General features: G+C 42.9%; 1 protein-coding gene across 2 annotated transcripts in view; it reads left to right on the forward strand.

Moving 5' to 3' along the window:
- Nucleotides 1-21,928, forward strand: part of GALNT14 (polypeptide N-acetylgalactosaminyltransferase 14) — a 499,360-nt gene extending 477,432 nt beyond the window's left edge. Inside the window, exons 13-15 of one of the 2 annotated variants that reach the window (XM_064277243.1) lie at nt 97-241; nt 19,582-19,701; nt 20,954-21,928. In XM_064277243.1, coding sequence (XP_064133313.1) covers nt 97-241; nt 19,582-19,701; nt 20,954-21,112 — 424 coding nt within the window. In that variant the 3' untranslated portion in view covers nt 21,113-21,928. The remainder of the gene's footprint in view (nt 1-96; nt 242-19,581; nt 19,702-20,953) is intronic. The other variant, XM_064277244.1, reaches the window with a different exon arrangement.
- Nucleotides 21,929-22,145: the final 217 nt, after the last annotated feature.

The raw sequence follows: 22,145 nt of genomic DNA on the forward strand, positions 1-22,145 counted from the left end.
ATGCCCTGCCATTCTCAAATCACTGTCTCACATCTGCTGCTGGCATTACTACCCAAAGAGCAGTGGATTCTCACATATCCTGTGACTTTCCTCTAGTATCCCCAAGGACTCCTTGATCCAGAAGGGCAATATTCGGCAGAGGCAGAAGTGCCTAGAGACACAAAAGCGGAAAAACCAAGAGATCCCAAACCTAAAATTAAGCCCCTGTATCAAGATCAAAGGCGAGGAAGCAAAATCGCAGGTAAAGTAATTGACTGGGTTGCAGGACTATGTGTGCCAGAGGGAAGGGAGGCAGCCAATCTCTGGTCAGCTGCGATTACCTGACTTTACATGACATCATGTGCTCAATTATACCAGAGACAAGTAGAACATGACAAGTGTGATTTCCTCTCACTCTGTGACTGCCTTTAGTCCTGTTGGTTTCCAAATGTGTAGAATTTCTCTGAAAGATGACATAAGAAGCAGTATCGTGCCTATAGAAAATTGTCCATTAAATTAGTAGGGGGTTGAACTCCTGAAGATGGCAGAATAGACAGACTCTTCCGGCGAGCTCTCTGACAACAAAGACCGGAAAAAACAAGTGAAACGAGTGTATTTATGACAAGCTAGGAGCCTGAACATCAAAGGCAGGCTTAGAAAATGAACTGAGGGGCAGAGAGAGGAAGAGACGGTTCAGAAGCGGAAAGGAGTTATTGGACCTGAATTTCAGGGAGGCCTCAGGCACCATTCCCAGGAGCGGCAGCGGAACACTGATACTAGCATTCAGCCACAGGTTCCTCAGGGAGAAGCAGCCAGCAACACAGCCTATTCATACCTCGGGAACCAAAGAAGAATGGCGTTCTCGGCAAAAGCTAAGTACCTGTGTATATTTTACCACGCCCCACTACACACTCCAAGCCGGTGTCAGTGGTTGATTTCCCTGGGCCTAAGATAGGCCCTGTTGAGTGCCTAGAGCCATCCTCGCAGCCATGGAGAAGGAATAAGTTTGCAATTGGGGAAGAAGAAAATTTGCCAGCTCCACTAACCGGGGGAGCTCAGGACAGAAGCGGCTACTGTCCAGGTATAAGTGGTCCATGGACTTTGAGTACCTTTCCCCTTTGCATGGACCTGTGTGGGCCTATTTCAGGAGAATAGACCCTTGTTGGAAGACTACAACTGTTTCAGCTGTGCACTTGAGAGTTGGGTGTTTGATGTTTGACATTGCTTTGGCTATTAAACAGGGTCCTCAACTACCCAAATCAGGGGCCTAAGGACTGATAGCTCCACTCAGGTCACCCAGCCACCCATGACAGGGGTCCAAGGATAACTGGTACCTCCCAGTCCTTACAGCCAAAAACATTTGCTGCCCATGGTCTGTCTGCAGAACCCACCCACCTGTACACTCTAGGGAACAGGGACATGCTTTCCTCAGAAACATGTGGGGGATGGTTCTCAGTCCCCTGCCTTGTTCAGCCTGTGACCCCCTGCTGCAACCAAATACCAGAACCTACACCAATCACCCTGCCGCTCTAAGACTGTAGGACAGAGCCTGTACCACACACTTCATGATCAGCTACCTGGACACCTGAGCTGAATTAATATAAGAACAGTGAACAGACTCCTAGACTAATGTACCTGATAACAGCTCTAGCCATCTGGGGACACAATGTCAGAGCTCGAAAGGCAAAAATAATCAAGCTAGCTCACTCAAGCAACCCATTTGGGCATATCAAAACAAAGCAAAGCAAGAAGTTATGACACAGTAAGCAAATAGAAAATAAACTAATACAATAACTTATACATGGCTCAGAGACAACAGCCAATATCAAGTCACATAAAGAAACAGATCATGATTGCCTCAACAAGCTCTCAAAACAAAGAATCCAGTGATCTTCTAGATGAAAGTGCCTTCTTGGAATTACCAGAGGCAGAATACAAAAGATTAATATATGGAACCCTTCAAGACATCAGGAAGGAAATGAGGGAATACGCAGAACAAGCCAAGGAACACACAGATAAAGCAATTGAAGAAATTAGAAAGATTATTCAGGAACATAATGAAAAATTTAAGAAGCTGGAAAAATCCATAGATAGACAAAACAGCAATCAGAAATTCAGAAGATTAAAATTAATTACAGAAGTAGACAACTCAATAGAAAGTCAGAGGAGCAGAATTGAGCAAGTAGAAGCCAGAATTTCGGAACTTGAAGGTAAACACTTGGCACTAATATATTTGAAGAAAAATCAGATAACAGAATTTTGAAAAAATGAAGAAAACTTAAGAACCATGTGGGACTCTATCAAGAGAAATAACCTATGAGTGATTGGAGTACCGAACAGGGAGGGATAACAGAAAATACAGAGAGAATTGTTGAAGATTTCTTGGCAGAAAACTTCCCTGATATCGTGAAAGATGAGAAGATATCTATCCAAGATGCTTATCGAACTCCACATAGGGTAGATGTTAAAAGTCACCAAGACATATTATAATCAAACTTACCAAAACCAAAGATAAAAGAGAGAATTTTAAGAGCAGCAAGGGATAAACAAAAAGTCACCTACAAAGGAGAGTCAATAAGAATAAACCCAGACTATTTGGCAGAAACCATGCAGGCAAGAAGGCAATGGGATGACTTATACAAAAAATTGAAGGAAAAAAAATTGCCAGCCAAGAACCTTATATCCAGCAAAACTCCCTCTCAAATATGAAGGTGAAATTAGGACATTTCCAGATAAACAGAAGTTCAGGGAATTCGTAAAAACCAAACCAAAACTACATGAAACACTAAAGGGAGTTTTTTGGTTAGAAAATCAATAATATCAGGTATCAACCCAAGACTAGAACACTGGGCAGAGCAATCAGAAGTAAACCCAGACAGGGAAATCACAAAATAAATCAAGATAAAAAAAATGCTCAAAACAGGGAAACAGCAATGTTATTATCTAAAAGAAGACAACATTAAAACAATAAAGAGGGACTAAGAAATGTAGTCATAAATCTTCTTTACAGAGAGGAAGACAAGGCAATACAAAGAAATAAAAGTTAGGTTAAAATTTAGAAAAATAGGGGTAAATAATAAGTTAACCACAAAGGAAACAAACTATCCTACTCATCAAAATAAAATACAAGAAAAAATAGACTCAACAGAAACAAAATCAACAGCAATGAATATGAGGAAAGGGCAATATATAAAGATCATCTACTCAGCACATAAAATTAAGTGGGAAAAAGAAACTGTCAACAACACACAAAAAAAGATGTCAAAATGATAGCACTAAATTCATACCTATCCATAATTACACTGAATGTAAATGGACTAAATGCACCAATAAAGAGACAGAGAGTGACAGAATTAATTAAAAAACATGATCCATCTATATGCTGCCTACAAGAGACACACCTTAGAGACAAAAACTAAAACTCAAAGGATGGAAAAAAATATATCACACAAACAACAATCAAAAAAGAGCAGGAGTGACAATATTAATTTCTGGCAAAATAGACTTTAAAGTTAAATCCTTCAGAAAGGATAAGGAAGGACACTATGTAATGATTGAAGGGCAATACACCAAGAAGATATAACCATATTAAATATTTATTCACCCAACGACAGGGCTGCAAGATACATGAAACAAACTCTATCAGCATTGAAAAGTGAGATAGACAGCTCCACAATCATAGTAGGAGATTTCAACACACCACTTTCAGTGGAGGACAGAACACCCAGAAAGAAGCTCAATAAAGGCACGGAAGATCTAAATGCCACAATCAACCAACTCGACCTCATAGACATATACAGAACACTCCACCCAACAGCAGCCAACTATATTCTCTTTTCTAGTGCACATGGAACATTCTCTAGAATAGACCACATATTAGGTCATAAAGCAAGCCTTAGCAGAATCCAAAACATTGAAATATTACAAAGCATCTTCTCTGACCATAAGGCATAAAAGTGGAAATCAATAACAGGAAAAGCAGGGAAAAGAAATCAAACACTTGGAAACTGAACAATACCCTGCTCAAAAAAGACTGGATTATTGAAGACATTAAGGATGGAATAAAGAAATTCATAGAATCCAATGAGAATGAAAACACTTCCTATCAGAACCTTTGTGATGCAGCGAAAGCAGTGCTCAGAGGTCAATTTATATCAACAAATGCACATATACAAAAAGAAGGGCCAAAATCAAATAATTACCTCTACAACTTGAACAAATAGAAAGAGAGCAACAAAAGAAACCCTCACGCACCAGAAGAAAACAAATAATAAAAATTAGAGCAGAACTAAATGAAATAGAGAACAGAAAAACAATTGAAAGAATTAACAAGACCAAAAGCTGGTTCTTTGAAAAAATTAACAGAATTGATAAGCCATTGGCCAAACTGACGAAAGAAGAACAGGAGAGGAAGCAAATAACCCAAATAAGAAATGAGATGGGCGATATTACAACAGACCCAACTGAAATTAAAACAATCATATCATGTTTCCCTGAAAAATTGTACTCAAAAAAAATTTTCAAAACCTAGAAGAAATGGATGATTTCCTAGAAACACACTACCTACCTAAACCAACGCAAACAGAGGTAGAACAACCAAATAGACCCATAACAAAAGAAGAGATTGAAAAGGTAATCAAAAAACTCCCAACAAAAAAAAGCCCTGGCCCTGACGGCTTCACTGCAGAGTTCTACCAAACTTTCAGAGAAGAGTTAACACCACCACTACTAAAGGTATTTCTGATCGTAAAAAATGATGGAATACTCCCAAACTCATTCTATGAAGCCGGCACACCCCTGATACCAAAACCAGGTAAAGAAACCAAAAAAAAAAAAAAGAAAGAAAATTACAGACCTACATCCTCCATGAACTTAGATGCAAAAACCCTCAATAAAGTTATAGCCAACAGAATTCAACAACATATCAAAAAAGTAATTCACCATGACCAAGTGGATGAGCATAGGTGTTTGATTTTAAGGAGCTCCCAGTTATCTGGTGTTTGTGCATTGTTAGTAATCTTTTATATACTGTTTATGCTATGTATTAGGACTCCTAGTGTGTGTCCCTATTTTTTCTTCCATATCTTTATCATTTTAAATTTTATATTTAGGTCTTTGATCCATTTTTAGTTTTTTTCATGGTGTAAGGTATGGGTCTTGTTTCATTTTTTTTTTTTTTTTGTGGATGGATAGCCAGTTATGCAAGCACCATTTGTTGAAGAGACTGTGTTTTCCCCATTTAATTGACTTTGGTCCTTTGTCAAATACCAGCTGCTCATATGTGGATGGATTTATGTCTGGATTCTCAATTCTCTTCCATTGGTCTATGTATATTGTTGTACCAGGACTAGGCTGTTCTGACTATCTCTCCTCCCACTTTGCTCTTCTTTTTCAGTAATGCTGTATTTATCTGGGGCCTCTTTCCATTCCATATGGAGTTGGTGATTTGTTTCTCTGTCTCATTAAAAAATATTGTTGGAATTTGGATCAGAATTGCATTGTATCTATAGATCTCTTTTGGTAGAAGAGACATTTTTACAATGTTGGCTCTTCCTATCCATGAACAAGGTATGTTTTTCCGCTTATGTAGGTCTCTTTTGGTTTCTTGCAGTAGTGTCTTGTAGTTTTCTATGTATAGGTCTTTTATGTCTCTGGTAAGATTTATCCCTAAGTATCTTATCATCTTGGGGGCTACTGTAAATGGTATTGATTTGGTGATTTCCTCTTCGATGTTCTTTTTGTTGGTGTAGAGGAATCCAACTGATTTTTGTATGTTTATCTTGTATCCTGATTCTCTGCTGAACTCTTCTATTAGTTTCAGTAGTTTTCTTGAGGATTCTTTTGAGTTTTCTGTGTATAAGATCATGTCATCTGCAAATAGAGATTCTTCTACTTCTTTCTTGTCAATCTGGGTGCCCTTTATTTCTTTATCTATCCTAATTGCTCTGACTAGGACCTCCAGAACAATGTTCAATAAGAGTGGTGTTAAACGGCATCCTTGTCTGGTTCCTGTTCTCAAGGGGCATGGTTTCAGGCCCTCTGCATTTAGGATGATGTTGGCTTTTGGCTTTGTATAAATGCCCTTTATTATGTTGAGGAATTTTCCTTCTATTCCTATTTTCCTGAGAGTTTTTATCATGAATGGGTGTTGGACTTTGCCAAATGCCTTTTCTGCATCAATTAATAAGATCATGTGGTTCTTGTCTTTTGTTTTATTTATATAATGGATTACATTGATTGTTTTTCTAGTGTTGAGCAATCCCTGCATACCTGGTATGAATCCCACTTGGGCGTGGTGAATTATTTTTTTGATATGTTGTTGAATTCTATTGGTTAGAATTTTGTTGAAGATTTTACATCTAAGTTCAATAGAGGTCTATAGTTTTCTTTTTTTGTTGTGTCTTTGCCTGGTTTTGGTATCAGGGATGTGCTGGCTTCATAGAATGAGTTTGGGAATATTCCATCCTTTTCTATGCTCTGAAATATCTTTAGTAGTAGTGGTGTTAACTCTTCTCTGAAAGTTTGGTAGAACTCTCCAGTGTAGCTCTCTGGGCCAGGGTTTTTTTTTGGGGGAGTGTTTTTAATTACCTTTTCAATCTCTTCTTTTGTGATGGGTCTATTTAGTTGTTCTACCTCTGTTTGTGTTAGTTTAGGTAGGTAGTGTGTTTCTAGGAATTCATCCATTTCTTCTAGGTTTTCAAACTCATTAGAGTACAATTTTTCATAGTAATCTGATATGATTCTTTTAATTTCAGTTGGGTGCGTTGTGATATCACCCATCTCATTTCTTACTTGGGTTATTTGCTTCCTCTCCTGTTTTTCTTTTGTCAGTTTGGCCACTGGTTTATCAATTTTTATTAATTTTTTCAAAGAGCCAGCTTTTGGTCTTGTTAACTCTTTCAGTTGTTTTTTTTTTTTCTCTATTTCTTTTAGTTTTGCTCTAATTCTTATTATTTGCTTTCTTCTGGTCCCTGAGGGTTTCTTTTCTTGTTCTCTTACTATTTTTTTCAAGTTATAGGAATAATTCCTTGATTTGGCCCTTTCTTCTTTTTGCATGTGTGCATTTATTGATATTAACTGACCTCTGAGCACTGCTTTAGCTGTGTCCTGAAGATTCTGATAGGAAGTGTTTTCATTCTCATTGGACTCTATGAATTTCTTTATTCCATCCTTAATGTCTTCTATAACCCAGCCTTTTTTGAGCAGGGTATTGTTCAGTTTCCAAGTGTTTGATTTCTTTTCCCCTTTTTCCATTATCGATTTCTACTTTTATGGCCTTATGATCAGAGCAGATGCTTTGTAATATTTCAGTGTTTTGGATTCTGTCAAGGCTTGCTTTGTAAGCTAATATGGGATCTATTCTCTAGAATGTTCAATGTGTGCTAGAAAAGAAAGTATACTTGGCTGCTTTTGGGTGGAGTGTTCTGTATGTCTACAAGGTCAAGTTAGTTTGATTGTGGCATTTAGATCTTCCATGCCTTTATTGAGCTTCTTTCTGGATGTTCTGCCCTTCACCAAAAGTGGTGTGTTGAATTGTCCTACTGTAATTGTGGAGCTGTCTATCTCATTTTCCAATGCTGTTAAAGTTTGTTTTATGTATCTTGCAGCCCTGTCATTGGGTGCATAAATATTTAATATGGTTATATCCTCCCAGTATTTTGTCCCTTTAATCATTATATAGTGTCCTTCCTTATCCTTTTTGGTGGATTTAACTTTAAAGTCTATTTTGTCAGAAATTAATATTGCCACTCCTGGTCTTTTTTGATTGTTGTTTGAATGATAGATTTTTTTTCCATCCTTTGGGTTTTAGTTTGTGTCTCTAAGTGTAAGGTGTGTCTCCAGTAGGCAGCATATAGATGAATTGTGGTTTTTTATCCACCCTGCCACTCTCTCTTTATTGGTACATTTACGTTCAGCGTAATTATGGATAGGTATGAGTTTAGTGCTGTCATATTGATGTCTCTTTTTGTGTGTTTTTGACAGTTTCTTTTTCCCACTTAAGTTTTTTGTGCTGAGTAGATTATCTTTATATATTGTCTTTTACTCTTATTCGTTGTTGTTGATTTTCTTTCTGCTGAGTCTTTATTTTTTCTCGTATTTTATCTTGATAAGTGGGATCGTTAGGTTCCTTTGTGGTTACTTTAATATTTATCCCTATTTTTTAGAGTTTAAGCCTAACTTTTATTTCTTTATATCACCTTGACTTTCTCTCCATATAGAAGATCTATGACTACGTTTCTTAGTCTCTCTATATTGCTTTAATATTGTCTTCTTTTACATAATGACATCACTATTTCCCTGTTTTGAGCATTTTTTATCTTGATTTATTTTTGTGATTTCCCAGTCTAGGTTGACATCTGGATTCCCTGTCCTGTGTTCTCGTCTTGGGTTGATATCTGGTATTATTGATTTTCTAAGCAGAGAAATCCCTTTAGTATATCTTGTAGTTTTGGTTTGGTTTTTACAAATTCTCTATGATTCTGTTTATCTGGAAATGTCCTAATTTTGCCTTCATATTTGAGAGACAGTTTTCTTGGCTGGCAGTTTTTTTCCTTCATTGTTTTATGTAAGTCATCTCATTGCCTTCTTGTCTGCATGGTTTCTGCCATGTAGTCCGAGCTTATTCTTATTGACCCTCCTTTTTATGTGACTTTTTCATTTATCCCTAGCTGCTCTTAAAATTCTCTCTTTTTCTTTGGTTTTGGCAAGTTTGATCATAATATGTCTTGGTGTCTTTCTTTTGAGACCTACCTTATGTGGAGTTCGATGGGCATATTTGATGGATATCTTCTCATCTTTCACAATATCAGGGAAGTTTTCTGCCAACAAATCTTCCACAATTCTCTCTGTATTTTCTGTTATCACTCCCTGTTCTGGTACTGCAATCGCTCACAGGTTATTTCTCTTGATACATTCCCACATAATTCTCAGGGTGTCTTCATTCTTTAAATTCTTTTATCTGATTTTTCTTTGAATATATTGGTGTCAACTGTTTTATCTTCAATCTCAATAATTCTGCCTTCCAGTTGCTCAATTCTGCTCTTTTGACTTTCTATTGAGTTGTGTAATCCTATAATTTTATCATTAATCTTCTGAATTTCTGATTGCTGTCTCTCTATGGATTCTTGCAGCTTATTAAAGTTTTCATTATATTCTTAAATAACATTTTCAATTTCTTTGACTCCTTTTTCTGTGTGTTCCTTGGCTTGTTCTGCATTTTGCCTGATCTCATTCCTGATGCCTTGAAGAGTTCTGTACATTAATCTTTTGTATTCTTCATCTGGTAATTCCAAGAAGACACCTTTATCTGGAAGATTCCTTGATTCTTTGTTTTGAGAGCTTATTGAAGCAATCATGGTCTGCTTCTTCTTGTGATCTGATATTGTTTTCTCTCAGCCATCTATAAGTTATTGTATTAGTTCATTTTTGTTTGCTTACTATATCCTAGCTTCTTGCTTTGCTTTCTTTTGATATGCCCAAATAGGCTTCTCGAGTAAGCTATGTTGATTATTTTCGCTCCTGAGGCTCTAACATCCTGTCACCAGATGGCTAGAGCTGTTACTGGGTATATGAACCTAGGAGTCCATTCACTTTTCTTGTATGGATTCAGTTCAGCTGTCCAGGTAGTTGGCCATCAAGTGTGTGGTACAGGTTCTCTCCTATAGCCTTAGAGGGGCAGGGGTGATTGGTATAGGTACAGGTATCTGGTTGTAGCAGGGGGTTATGCTCTGAACAAGACAGGGGGCTGACAACCATCCCCTGAGTGTCTGTGAGGAAAGCGTATCCCTGTTCCCTAGAGTGTACAGGTGGGTGGGTTCTTCAGATGGACCATGGGCACCTGATGCTTTTGGTTTTAAAGACTGGGAGGTACCACTTATCCTTGGGCCCCTGTTGCAGGTGGCTAGGTAATGTGGGTGGAGCCACCAGTCCTCAAGCCCCTGATGTGGGAAGGTGAGGACCCTGTTTAATAGGCAAAGTGGTGTCAAATATCAATCACCCACCTGTCCACCACACAGCTGAAACAGTTACAGTCTGCCAACAAGGGCCTATTCTCCTGAAATGGGCCCACACAGGTCCATGCAGGGGTGAAAGTTATTCAAATCTGTGGACTGTTCATGCCTGGACAGGAGCCGCTTCTGTCCTGATCTCTCCAGCTTAGTGGAGGTGGCAGATTATCTTTTCCCCCAGTCATAAAGTTATTCTTTCTCCAATGCCAGGAGAATAGCTGGACCTATTCCAGGCCCAGGTAAACCGACAGCCACTGAAGCCAGCTTGAGGTCCTGGGGAATGGTAAAATACATGCAAGTACTTAGCTTTTGCCAAGCGCACCATTCTTCTCTGGTTCTGGATGTGTGAGTAGGCTGTGCAGCTCACTGTTTCTCCCTGAGGAAACCACATCCAGAATGCTACTGCCAGCCCCGCCACAGTTATTCCAGGGAATGGTGCCTGAGAGTTCCTGGTGATTCATGTCCCACAACTCCTCGGCGCTTCTGAACAGTCTCTCCCTCCTCTGCCACTCAATCTGTTTTCTAACTTTGTCTTTGATGTTCAGGTCCCCTACCTTGTCATATATATAATCATTTCACTTGTTTTTTTCAGGTGTTTGTTGTAAGAGGGATTACCAGAAGCATCTGTCTACTCTGCCATCTTGGCCCCGCCTCTCCTCAGACACTCTTAAACAGTTCTGTTTTTGCTGATGGTGGCAGAGTCATAGCTGTCCCTGGGATACTTCTTCTGGGTTTTAAATATTAAAACATAGGTCAAACCCACCTTCACAGGATATGTCTGACAAAAGATTCTCCTTGGCCAGTTTCTAGTGGCATCCGCTAGGAAGGGGGAAACAAAGGCTATATCCCCATGCCAGGGGTTAGGGAGAAGACAGGCAGGCCAGCAAGAAGGCCCATTCCCTGACATTTATGGGAATTGATGCAAGAGGATAAATGAAGGTCTGTATTCCTTGGACCACATAAGTCCATGGGAACACATGCCATGTTGATTTCTAGCCTATGCCTGCCCCGTTTTCTTCCCACCCCTGCTTCTGTCCCACATGGTGAACTCTCCAGCCTGCACATCCAAGATTGGTCAACCCTTTATTCAGCTCCCCCTTGGGCTTAGATGTGTGTACTAGTGACCAAGTCTACCCTTGGAGGTCAACCCAGGGGTGAGATCCACGCAGGTCCTGAAATCAGGCTCGAACCGTGTGGACAGGGGATCCTGGGGCCCCAGATACCTGGAGTGAATGGGTACCAAGGGCTGGCCCATAAGCTCTGGACTCTGGTTCCATCTGGCCAGAGACCCCCTAGGTGTGTGATCCAGTAGCTCAGGTGCCCTCACTACTGAAACGAGACCCCCAGACCCTGATGTTCTCCAGCTCTGACATGGGCTTATGTCCCTGCCTCTCCTACTTCCCTAGCTGCCTTCTCAACCTTGGGAGGAGATGTTTTTATGTGCTTGCTTATCAAATGTATCAGCAGCACACTGATGTCTTGGGTGAAATGAAAGGGAAATACATCATCAGTTTGTAAACATGTACAACCCAAGAATTCTCCAGGTGAACAAGTTTCCTCTTAACTTTATAGGATTCACCAGAAATTTTGCATGTGTGTGTGTGAAAGAGAGGAGACAAATGCACCAATCTAGTTTCTACCCCAATTTAAAGAAAAGGAGCAACAAAAATTTAAAATCTTATTTTTTTAGTGTGTCCTTCTACCTGTATCCCTAGCAGTCTAGGCTACTGGCTTATGCAACACGTGTCAGGCAGCTGAATACCCTGGATGGGTGAGATGAGAAAAACTCTCCTCCAAAACCCAAGCTTAACTCAGAACCTTTAGGTATGTAAGGCCTGAGTCTGCCAGGGAGATAGGCTGCTGGCATGTCCCCTTCCTTGCTTGATGATCCCTTTCTTCCTTTGCTTTCTCAGCACAGTTTTGGGACTGGCCCCATCAGAGCTGCCACTCCAGTGTATCTCCTGGGAGATAAACAAAAGGCAATTTTCTAAAGGATGTTCTCTAGGACCATCTCTCTTCCTGTTGGCTTCATCGTCATCAACACAGCAGACCTAAACTAAGCACTTGCTATGTGGCAAGCTCCGTTCTGAGCATGTGTATGTGTCAACCCATTTACTGCTCATAGTGACCCTCTTCAGTAGAAACTGATCTTATTTTTAGTTGCCATATGAGGTAACTGAGTTACAGAGAGTTAAGTAACTCACCCAGGTTCACAAGATTAGTAAGTGGAGAGCCAGGATTCCAGCCCCAGCAGTTTCTCTAGAGCCCAGCAAATGCCCCAACAGAAAATGTATTGGGTGTGGGTTTTAACCAAACATATATGTATATTTTTACAACTTGGGATGAAAGAACGGAATGGGCTGAAAATAAAGAAAAGACTCAAAACACGAGTCTAGTGAAGGTCCAGATCAAAGGAGGCAGTATGTCTTGGAGTGAGTGCAGTCCCTTGCTATCTCTGGCCAGAGAGCTTCCAACACAGAGAAGTTAAGGCTGTGTATCCACACAGCTGATGAAGTAAACCCCAGTGTAGCCAGCCAGTTCCTTTTAGTTGTTCTCACAATGACACCAGTCACTATGTCTGATCCTTCAGAAATCCAGGTGCATCAAGAGGTCAACTGAATTCCAGTTTGAGTAAGCCCAGGCTTATTCATTCCAGACACCTTGTCTGAGAGAGTTCTTCAAGGGACTGGTTGATGGATGAATGAATTGTCCATGTGGCCTCTGGTTCCAGGCCAGCTGGTGGCCCTGGATACACTTGCCATCTCAGGTCCTAGCTCCCCAAGAATGGCCCACATTCACAGTGTCAACTCTGGAGTTTGCTCCTGGCTTTGCCCCGAATAACGGTTTGGCTCCTTTGATCCTCAGTGACCTCTCCTATAAAACCATACCTACCTCCCAGTGTTCTTTGGAGGATTAAACAAACAATGAATGTGAAGCCTCAGCAGATGAAATTGTGCACTACAGATTAGTAAATAAGCACAAGTAAGCCCGTGTGTACATTGCTTACTGCTTAATCTGTCCCTGCTGGTGGTGCAAACAGTTAAACACTTGGCTGCTAACCAAAAAGTTGGTGATTTGAACCTTCCCATGGTCTGCTTCTATAAAGATTACAGCCAAGAAAACCCTATGGAGCAGTTCTACTCTGTCCCATGGGATCGGCATGAGTCAAAATTGACTCAGCGGCACCTAACAACAACAAACTTCACCCAACCACTTCTCCTTCCCACTTATCATAATAATACTATTATCCATGGAATACATATTATGTGCCAGGAGCCAGGCACTGGGCTAAGTTCTCCACACATCATCCCATTTAATCATCACAACAACCCCGTGAAGTATATCCTGTTATTACCCTATTTTACAGGTGGGGTAAGAGAGGCTTAGAGAAGTTGAACAACTCTACCCAAATCATACATGAATAAATGCAAGAGCAGGGTTTAGACATAGGCTAACTGCCTCCAGCCCAGTCCCTTAAGACTAGGCTAGGATTTCCCAACCTTAGCAACACTGGCACTAAAAAACCAAGCCAAACCCACTGCTGTCGAGTTGATTCTGACTCATAGCGACTCTGTAGGACAGAGTAGAACTGCCCCATAGGGTTTCCAAGGCTATAAATCTTTATGGAAGCAAACTGCCAATTATTCTCCCGTGGAGGACTGGTGGGTTTGAACTGACATTTGGTTAGCAGTTGGGTGCTTTAACCACTGCACCACCAGGGCTCCACACATTGGCAGTAAAACAAAAAAACCGAACCCGTTGCCATCAAGTCGATTCCGACTCATAGCGACCCTATAGGACAGAGTAGAACTGCCCCATAGAGTTTTCAAGGAGTACCTGGTGGATTCAAACTGCCGACCTTTTGGTTGGCAGCCATAGAACTTAACCACATTGGCACTAAGACTGGATAATTCTCTGTTTTGGGAGTTGTTCTGTACATTGTAGGAGGTCTAGCAGCATCCATGGCTTCTACCCACTAGATACCAGTAGCATCCTCCCTTCCCAGTTATGACAATCAAAAACATCTCCAGACATAGCCAAATGTTGTCCCTGGGAGGCAAAATCTCCCCAGCTGCGCTAGGCTGATCACTTCTTAGTGTTAGAGTAGAAGGTGCCCCATTCCAAGATCATCCCCTCTGCCTGGGCCCCTGACTCCATCCTGCTTCTTTCAGAACTTTACTCCTCCAGTTATCTCTACTTCGGAAAACCTTTCCTCTCTCCATCTCCATTCAGTACAAGATAAGACAGATAAGCCCCTGGCTGGGGTGCTGTGACTTCATTTCATCCCAGCTTTTGCAGCCACAGTCAGGAGAGTATTTATTAGCAAAGCTATGCTCTCACTGCCATACCACTCCCTTCTCCTGCCAGCAATTTCTTTCTCTGGAGACTTGCTTTTAAGCCCCTCGCTGGGGGCTAAGGAGCACGCACCGGCCTCCAGCCTTCAGGCCACCTTCCATGGGTGTGGTGCCCATGTGCATCAATAAGCTGGGGTGGGGGGGGTTATTAATCACAGATTGTGGTTTTGCCATCCCCCAAATGGAGACATCACCAGAGAGCCCATACTTACTGAATGAGGCAAGGCCAGCCTGAATGTCCACCGCAGACTCCCCTGATCCCATTTCTGACTCAGGGATTGTCTGGAAAACCCATTCATCATGGCCATTCTAGGAAACCTGACAGTCCACAGAATGGGAGTCAGAATACCTCTCCCTGCCTCCCATCCCTGCCTGCTCTTGTGGGCAGCTTCTACTCTCTTCTCTACTGTCAGAGATGTGGCTAGAGAACACCGTTCCTCGGGGAAACTGAGAGGCTAAATTATTTTAATGCCAGTAAATCACCAGCTAATGGAAAGTTCGCTTAGTGTGAGAGCTTTGATTCGTGTTTCTGCGTGTTCACACACTTCTCTTGGGGGGGGGGGAGTCTTGGGGTGATTTCCTCAGCCCCTAGCCCCTGGATGTACCATATGCATCCTTCCCAAAAGACACTTTTGGACATGGTGTCTCAGATGTCAAAAACATCCAGAGTACTTACTGTTCTTGAAGCCCCTAGGATATATTAAAGGAAAAATGCCAAAACGAGGTTTTAGAGAGTGTGGTGTATTTTAAATTTTTATGCTTAATCGGTTAATACTTTTAACACAAAAAATATGATGCCATTGTATTGTGGTGATCCTCAGAAAATTGCAGGTTTTATTTTGTAAATATTAATTCATGGTTCACTGCAGGTGGTGTGGTCAAGTAATGGAACGGAGGGATGGGCCTCTTCTTTTGATATCAGTGACGGTATGTTTAGCCTCATTCCCAGAGAATGGCAAAAGTCTAACTCTGAGGCCAGTAGTACTGTGTGGCTGGGGCGAACGGTCTCCTGGGAGCCTTGCCCTTAGACCTAGGCCTAGGACCCCGGTTCTCCTCCCCACAGAGCAAGGAATCTCAGGGCTTCACTGGGACTTGCTCCCTCTGTCTAGATTACACTTGGATATATGGGGACCCAGGATCCCCCGCCCACGTGGCCTAAGTCTGATTTCAGGACCTCTGTGGATCTCACCCCTGGGTTGTCCTCCAAGGGTGGACTGGGTCACTAGTACACAGTAACTTGAAATTTGCCTCTGAAAATAGAGGGCACTGACAGACCAAAGAAAGACATGGGCAACTCCAATGTGGCAGTAAAGAGTATGTTAGGGAGACTTACATACAAGTCAGTGGTCCCAGGCGGCCAAAGGACTAGGGCAGAGGTTTTATAGTGGTGGTGGACAATAGTAGCTCCATGCCAGGGGCTACATAAGAATGCAAACTGTAATGAACTAGCAGACCACATGGGGGCACCCATGTTCAGCCTCACAAAGCCTGTTTCCCCTTCAGTCCACCCCTCAAGGCTGGCTCTTACAATCTTGTGCCACTCCCCCCTTGTACCATGGTACAAGAGACCCCATTCCCTCCCTGCCAGGAACAGAAATAGAAGTGGGGTTGACCAGGTACTGTATGGTGCCCACACATGTGCCAGAGTCAAAGAAAGTTACTGTGTGCCCAGAACAGGGGGAAGGCTTCTCTGATAAGGAGAAGGAACTGGGAGACAGAAGTCGACTCAATTCCCAGCCTCCTTATCGGAGAATGTTCTGAGCCCAAGGCCTTTACTGAGACATCCTGGATGGGAAGTGTAGAGGCAGACCACTCCCCCAACAGCCCACCCTAACTACCATCAGGGTGTCAGAAAAAGAAGCAAAGCAGTACCAAGTCCTCATATACCCAACACCCATTTTGGACATCGAGCTTCATTTCCATGGTTTGGTGCATAACTCTGGTGGATGTTACATCCGTGCATCACTTAAGGCAGGATTTAATCAGGGGAAAAAAAAATTTTTTTTTTTTTTTTCTACTAGTAGGACAGTCTGCAGCAGGTTGATCAGGCCTGCTTGGAGGAGATATCCCAACCAGCCATCCCAGTTGTGGCTTAACGTAAGCCAATTGAATAGATAAAAGAGCAGGCTGTATTTATTTGTCCAGTCTTATGTATGTATAACATGTCCTGATTCATTTATGTAGAAACAGCATATTTCTCCCAACATGGCACATTATATGAACAGTATACATTTCAGTCAAGTAATACAAAAGCTCTCTTTCTCAGTACAATTGAACAAGGTATTACCATTGCCAGACCAAGCGAATTCAGATTTGGTGTAGTCAGTCAGTGTACATCGAACTACCTGGCCACAGTCTGCAAGTTGTCCATGTCCAGAGTAACATCAAACTCAGTCATAAAAGTACTACATTTCTAACACACAGAGATAAATTTCCTTCTAAAGTTAGAGCACTCCCCACAGGCAGTTTTCATACTTCAAAAGATGTTCTCCAAGAGTAGTGGAGTCAACTGAATTCATTTACTACATGATCTCTGCAGTATACCAGGTTACATATTCATTTGGTCCACAAGATGTCCTCCTTGTTGACAAATCAGCTGGAACAATGTGGGGAGATGACTTGTCATCTCAGTTCAAATGTTGACAGAGCCAAAGTTGGTCTGATTGGTAGCTCTAGCAAAAGCCTGTATCTTTGATGCTCATGGATGAGGGGTTTGTCTGTCATTGTGGGATAATCTGGGAAGAAAAAAAGATAATATTAACAATTTTCCCCTCCCCTCCCCTATCTCCCATGGGACTTGAGGTGAAGGTTTCTGGGGTATAGCCACCCAGGCTAGCTGTCTGTCCTAGTCTTGAAGCAGATACCTCTGTGGGACCTAGATCTTTTGTCAGAAACAGTTGTATACAAAAGAAACACATTTTATGGAATGGACAGTATTATCAAATGTACCGTGCAAATGAGAAATGCCCTTGCATGGAACTGCTGCACTGATACCCCAGACTGCTTGCCTAAATGTATAGTTTAGGCTGGAATTGTCTTGTCCTGTCATAAGTCATTTAAGAATGTCCATCGAAGTGCTCAATCACCCTTATGGCTTGGGGGCGATATAGAGTGTGAAGAGTTCATTCAAGATCCAGTGGAAGCCTCTGTATAGGATGAGGCCCCAGTATGATTTACCTGCCAAGAACGCCCTGGCCCATTGGCTTGGGAATCTGTCCCTGGGCCATGTGGTCCACTAGTTCACTACAGTTTGCATTCTTGTGTAAGCCCCTGGTGTGGAGTCATTATCATCTACCACCACTATAAAACCTCTGCCCTCTCATTGCAGGGTGCAGAGATCTGCTTTGGTCCTGCAGGCTGCCCAGGATTTGGCCTTATATGTAAGTCCCCCTAATATGCCCCTTTGCTGCCACACTGGAGTTGCCTGCCCCTTTCTTTGGTCTCTCAGCACCCTCCATTTTGGGAGAAAATTTCACATTACTAGTCCATGCCTGGACATTCTGGAGGAAGACAGATGGTATGTGTGGAAGTGTGGTGGTGCTCACAGGGCCAGCAAAGAACTTCTTGATATGTTCTAATAAGTACATTTAATAACTTTGTATTATAGAAAATTTCAAATACATATTAACACAGAAATAGAGAGAATAGTATAAAGAACCCTTATGTAGTGTTGCTGGGCTTCAGGAGTTATCAACTCATAGACAGTCTTTTGTTCCATCCGTATTTCCATCCACTGTCCAGGGAATACTTGCTGGTCTAGGTCTTTTCCCAACACCAGCAGTTCTTAGGATATAGCAGTTCCCAGTGGCTGGTGGCTTCATCCACCATGAAGAGGCAGGGGAAGGTCCAAAATCTGGGGAGCAGTGGTTGGCACCCAGTGGGTCAGGCCAACTCAGGGTGAAGATACACCCTGTGGTCAGAACAGCAGGGGGCCCAAGGCTGTGAGAGAGATGAGGAGAGGAAGCCAAATCACATAAAGAAGTTAGAGATGTTCAGCACACAGTGGAGGTCAGGAGAGGGCTGGGGCCAGGAGGCAGCTGGCTCAAGGCAGGCAGGGAAGGGACAGAATGAGAGGCAATGGACAGCACTGTGTCAGCTCAGGGGCCATTTGGTCCTAGGGCAGAGGGCTAGTCTGCTAAGTACCCTTTTTAATTCTTGAGCCAAGGAGAAGTAGCTCACGGGTGGCCTGGTTCAGAGGCTAAGGGTCATCTAGTCAGCAGGGTGTGTTGGAGGGGAACAGACACAGCCCTAGTAGGGGTTCTTCCTGACAGGTTCCCTGAGGGAGCTGATTCGAGAATCACTTACATTGCTCCATGATGAAGGCAAAGGGCAAGAATTGTCCCCGTTTCACAATCTAGGGGGGAAAAAACTCTTTTCCAGGTTCTCAGTTTGAGAAGGATTATGTCAGCACTTTCTGCCACCCTAACTGAAGAACTGGAAAGCACCGTAGGCTGCTTGAGCTGCAGTTACTTTGCAGTCTTGGGCCCCTTGGGGGAAATATGTGTGAGTCGTTGCTCATAATGAACCCCAGAGGATGCCCCCTTTCCTCACGTCTTTAGAGATATGCTAGTAAATTCAACTTCTCAGTTTCTCTCCCTGCATGGCATCTGTTGTACAGACGATCCCTTATACCGGCATGTTGGGGCCCCTGCACACTCTGAAATAATTGTGTTCCTCATAACTTTCTTCTTGCTCAGTTCCTCTTCACTCTTTCCCTTGGAACATTTCCTCATTCCCTTTGCCACTCAGTCTGGCTCAGCATACCTCTGTGTTTTGAGACATAGATTTGGACTCCCTGTCGAGTATATTCTCCTAAAGAAAAAGGTATGTTCTTTTGACCTGCCAGGAAGCCGCTTGAAATGTCAAGTGTGAGGAACAGGTTTTGACTGAGAAATTTTCTCCAAGTAAAGAAGCTGGAAACCAAGCAGCTCATTGGGATGTTGTTCTGGCTGTCTCCCAAAGCCCAATATTGTTCAGCAACTCCTAGAGGCAGCCTGTGGGCCCCAGGCCTGACCCCTTTCCCAGGTATGGGGACAGAGGCCTTGGTGAAAATGTGACCTCTGGTGCTTGAATAGCATTTTCCAAGGGGCTTTGTTCAAAGCCAATTCCTGCCAGAACTCCCCTCCCCGACCCCAGGAATCTTTACCAAGGTATAATGATCATCGCACATAGTCACAGTGTATCCAAGGAGCTGTAGCTTCCAAGAATCCCTGCGAATATTCCCTGATCTCTTCCCCCAGGTGTGGGCCTTCACATACACCCAGCAGATCCTCCAGGAGGAGCTGTGCCTCTCAGTCATCACCTTCTTCCCTGGCGCCCCGGTGGTTCTTGTGCTTTGCAAGAATGGAGATGACAGACAGGTAAGTGCCCAGAGGGCCACCCTGGGGCAGGGCAGCCTTCAATAACGTGACTGCCCTGACCACCTTATGCAGGTCCAGGAAAAGAAAGAAAATATGAGAAGTGTTTGGGGCTACAAAAGGGATGATAAGAAAGGGGTCCTTTTGGTTAGAAGTGGGAGAGGGATGCTGCTTCTGATGCCCCCCATGGTGCAGACATCAGTGACAGCTCCCTGTCCCTGGGTTGCTAGCCCCCTGAAAGACTGCCAACCTTGTTGGACCACACCATGCAAGCTCATGCTGTACTGTCCTGTCATTGACCTGATCCCCACCTGGGATCCCAGATCAGAGAGCTCTGGGGCAAGGCCTTTAGGGCCTCAAGGATGATCAAGACTGGAACCTTTACTCTCAGGGAACTGGGGCTCTGGAAATGTCTTCACCAAAGTATTGAGCACTCTGGATGCACCAGGCACCCAATTCTTCTAGCAGCAAGGCGTTGTTGGCTCCAGTTTCCTAGCAAACTGAATGTTGGAGTTGAACAGACCAAGATTAAAATGTCTGCTGTATGACTGCCTATGTGACTCGAGGCAGGTTACTTGACCTCTCTGAGCTTCAGTTTCTTCTTTTATGAAATGAGGTTGATGATGTTCACCATATAGGATAGCCATTCACGGCCATTAAATGAAGTACAGAGCTCAGAACCTCCTAAATGGCAGTTCTCCAATGCATTTCCATCCCCTTTCTCCTTGCCATAGGAAGCAAAGTCTGAGAAACAGCAGCAGGAAACCCACCTCTGCTTGGGTGCTTGTGTGCTGAAGGACTTTGGAGAAGCAGAGGTTTACTGCATGGGTGTTGCCCAGGAGCCCTCCACCCTCGCTGTTCCCATTTCCCTCCCTGCTCCTGACATCCCCAGCTCTCTCCCATTTCTTTCTAACACTGCGTATAGCAAGCTTGGATCTTTCTTTTTTTTAATTGCTCCTGTGACTAACTTGTTTCACATTCTGGCCTATTGCTTGGAAACTTATTGCCTCCTGATGAGTTTTCCTAGCAAATATATTGATTTCACTTTTGCTTTTTGAAATCCAATTAAAAAAAAAAAAGAAAAGAAACACATGGCAGAGCAATTAATTGCAGTTTCATTCCTCCATGAGACTATGAAGTCAGGTCTCTGAGTGATCGTAGGCATGTGATATAAACATCTTCAATCATCTTCAGTTATACTGTAATTCCAGCACTGGCAGAGAAACCTGGTTCATCCTCTCTCCTGTCCTCTCAGCAATGGACCAAGACTGGTTCCCGCATCGAGCACATGGCCTCCCACCTCTGCCTGGACACTGACATGTTTGGTGAAGGTACTGAGAATGGCAGGGAGTTCGTCGTCAACCCTTGTGAGTCCTCTCTTATGAGCCAGCACTGGGACATGGTGAGTTCCTAATGGGGCCTCGCAGAACCAGCGTGGTCTAGGGGTGCTTCCCAGACAAGAAAAGAAGCAGACTGGAAATGAGGTTGTGAGTATCCCGTGACTACTCCAGACATCCTGAACTGGGAGGCAGAGGCAAAGCCACCTAGGACAGGAGCAGTTGTCTCAGGCGGGATGAAGGGAAAGATTGCAAGCCACATGGGGCTCAGAGACAAACCCCACAAGTTCTCAGTGTGTTCAATTCCAGTCCTGGCCATGTTTCCCAACTGGTATCTGGAGACAAATATCTAATGGAAAGTGTGTGTGTTGTTCCCTAGCTTACAAAGGAGGCACTTGGGGGAGGCCAGAGACAGAAGCATTCATTGTCACCAGGCCAGGATTATACTGAGCAATGAAGAATGGAAGTTGTTTTCCAAACAAATAAAGACAACCTTAGTCTCTGCATATCTGTTCCTTTTTTCTACTTATGTTAGCTCTGGGCTAAACTAAGTTCTCCATCTCATAGGGTGGGAGTGTGCATGGGTGGGGACCTTGTGGCAGAGTGGACAAAGGAGAAGAAAGAGGCAGAGAAAACATGTGTTTTTGTCCTGGCTCTGCCACTGACTAGGTGATCTTAAAAAGGCATGGAACTTCTCTGGCATCCATGTCCTATTATGTTAAGTGGGGGAACAGGGCTAGATCAGTAGTTCTTACGCAGGGATACACAATGTGACTCATCTGGGGAAATTTCATCTAAAATAGATGCTGTGAGGCCTACCTGTGGTGATCCCAATTCAGTAGGTCCAGGGTAGGGCCCAGGTCCCTCAGCTGATTCTTGACATCACTGCCTGGTTTAGAACACTGGCCTACATAGTCTTATGGTCCCTATGGCCTTACAGCCTGTGGCCATTAACATAGGAGTTTCTTACTCTAATAAATCCCAAGGCTACCAGTGTGCTCTAGGAATTAGCTACTGGGGCTGCCTATTCTTGTTAACTAGGGTATAATAGAAAAATCAACCCATATTGTTTTAAGGTTCCCAAAGTATGCTTGTACATTCTCTGCTCAG

This window comes from Loxodonta africana, chromosome 26, assembly GCF_030014295.1.
Source record: "Loxodonta africana isolate mLoxAfr1 chromosome 26, mLoxAfr1.hap2, whole genome shotgun sequence".
Lineage (NCBI taxonomy): Eukaryota > Metazoa > Chordata > Mammalia > Proboscidea > Elephantidae > Loxodonta > Loxodonta africana.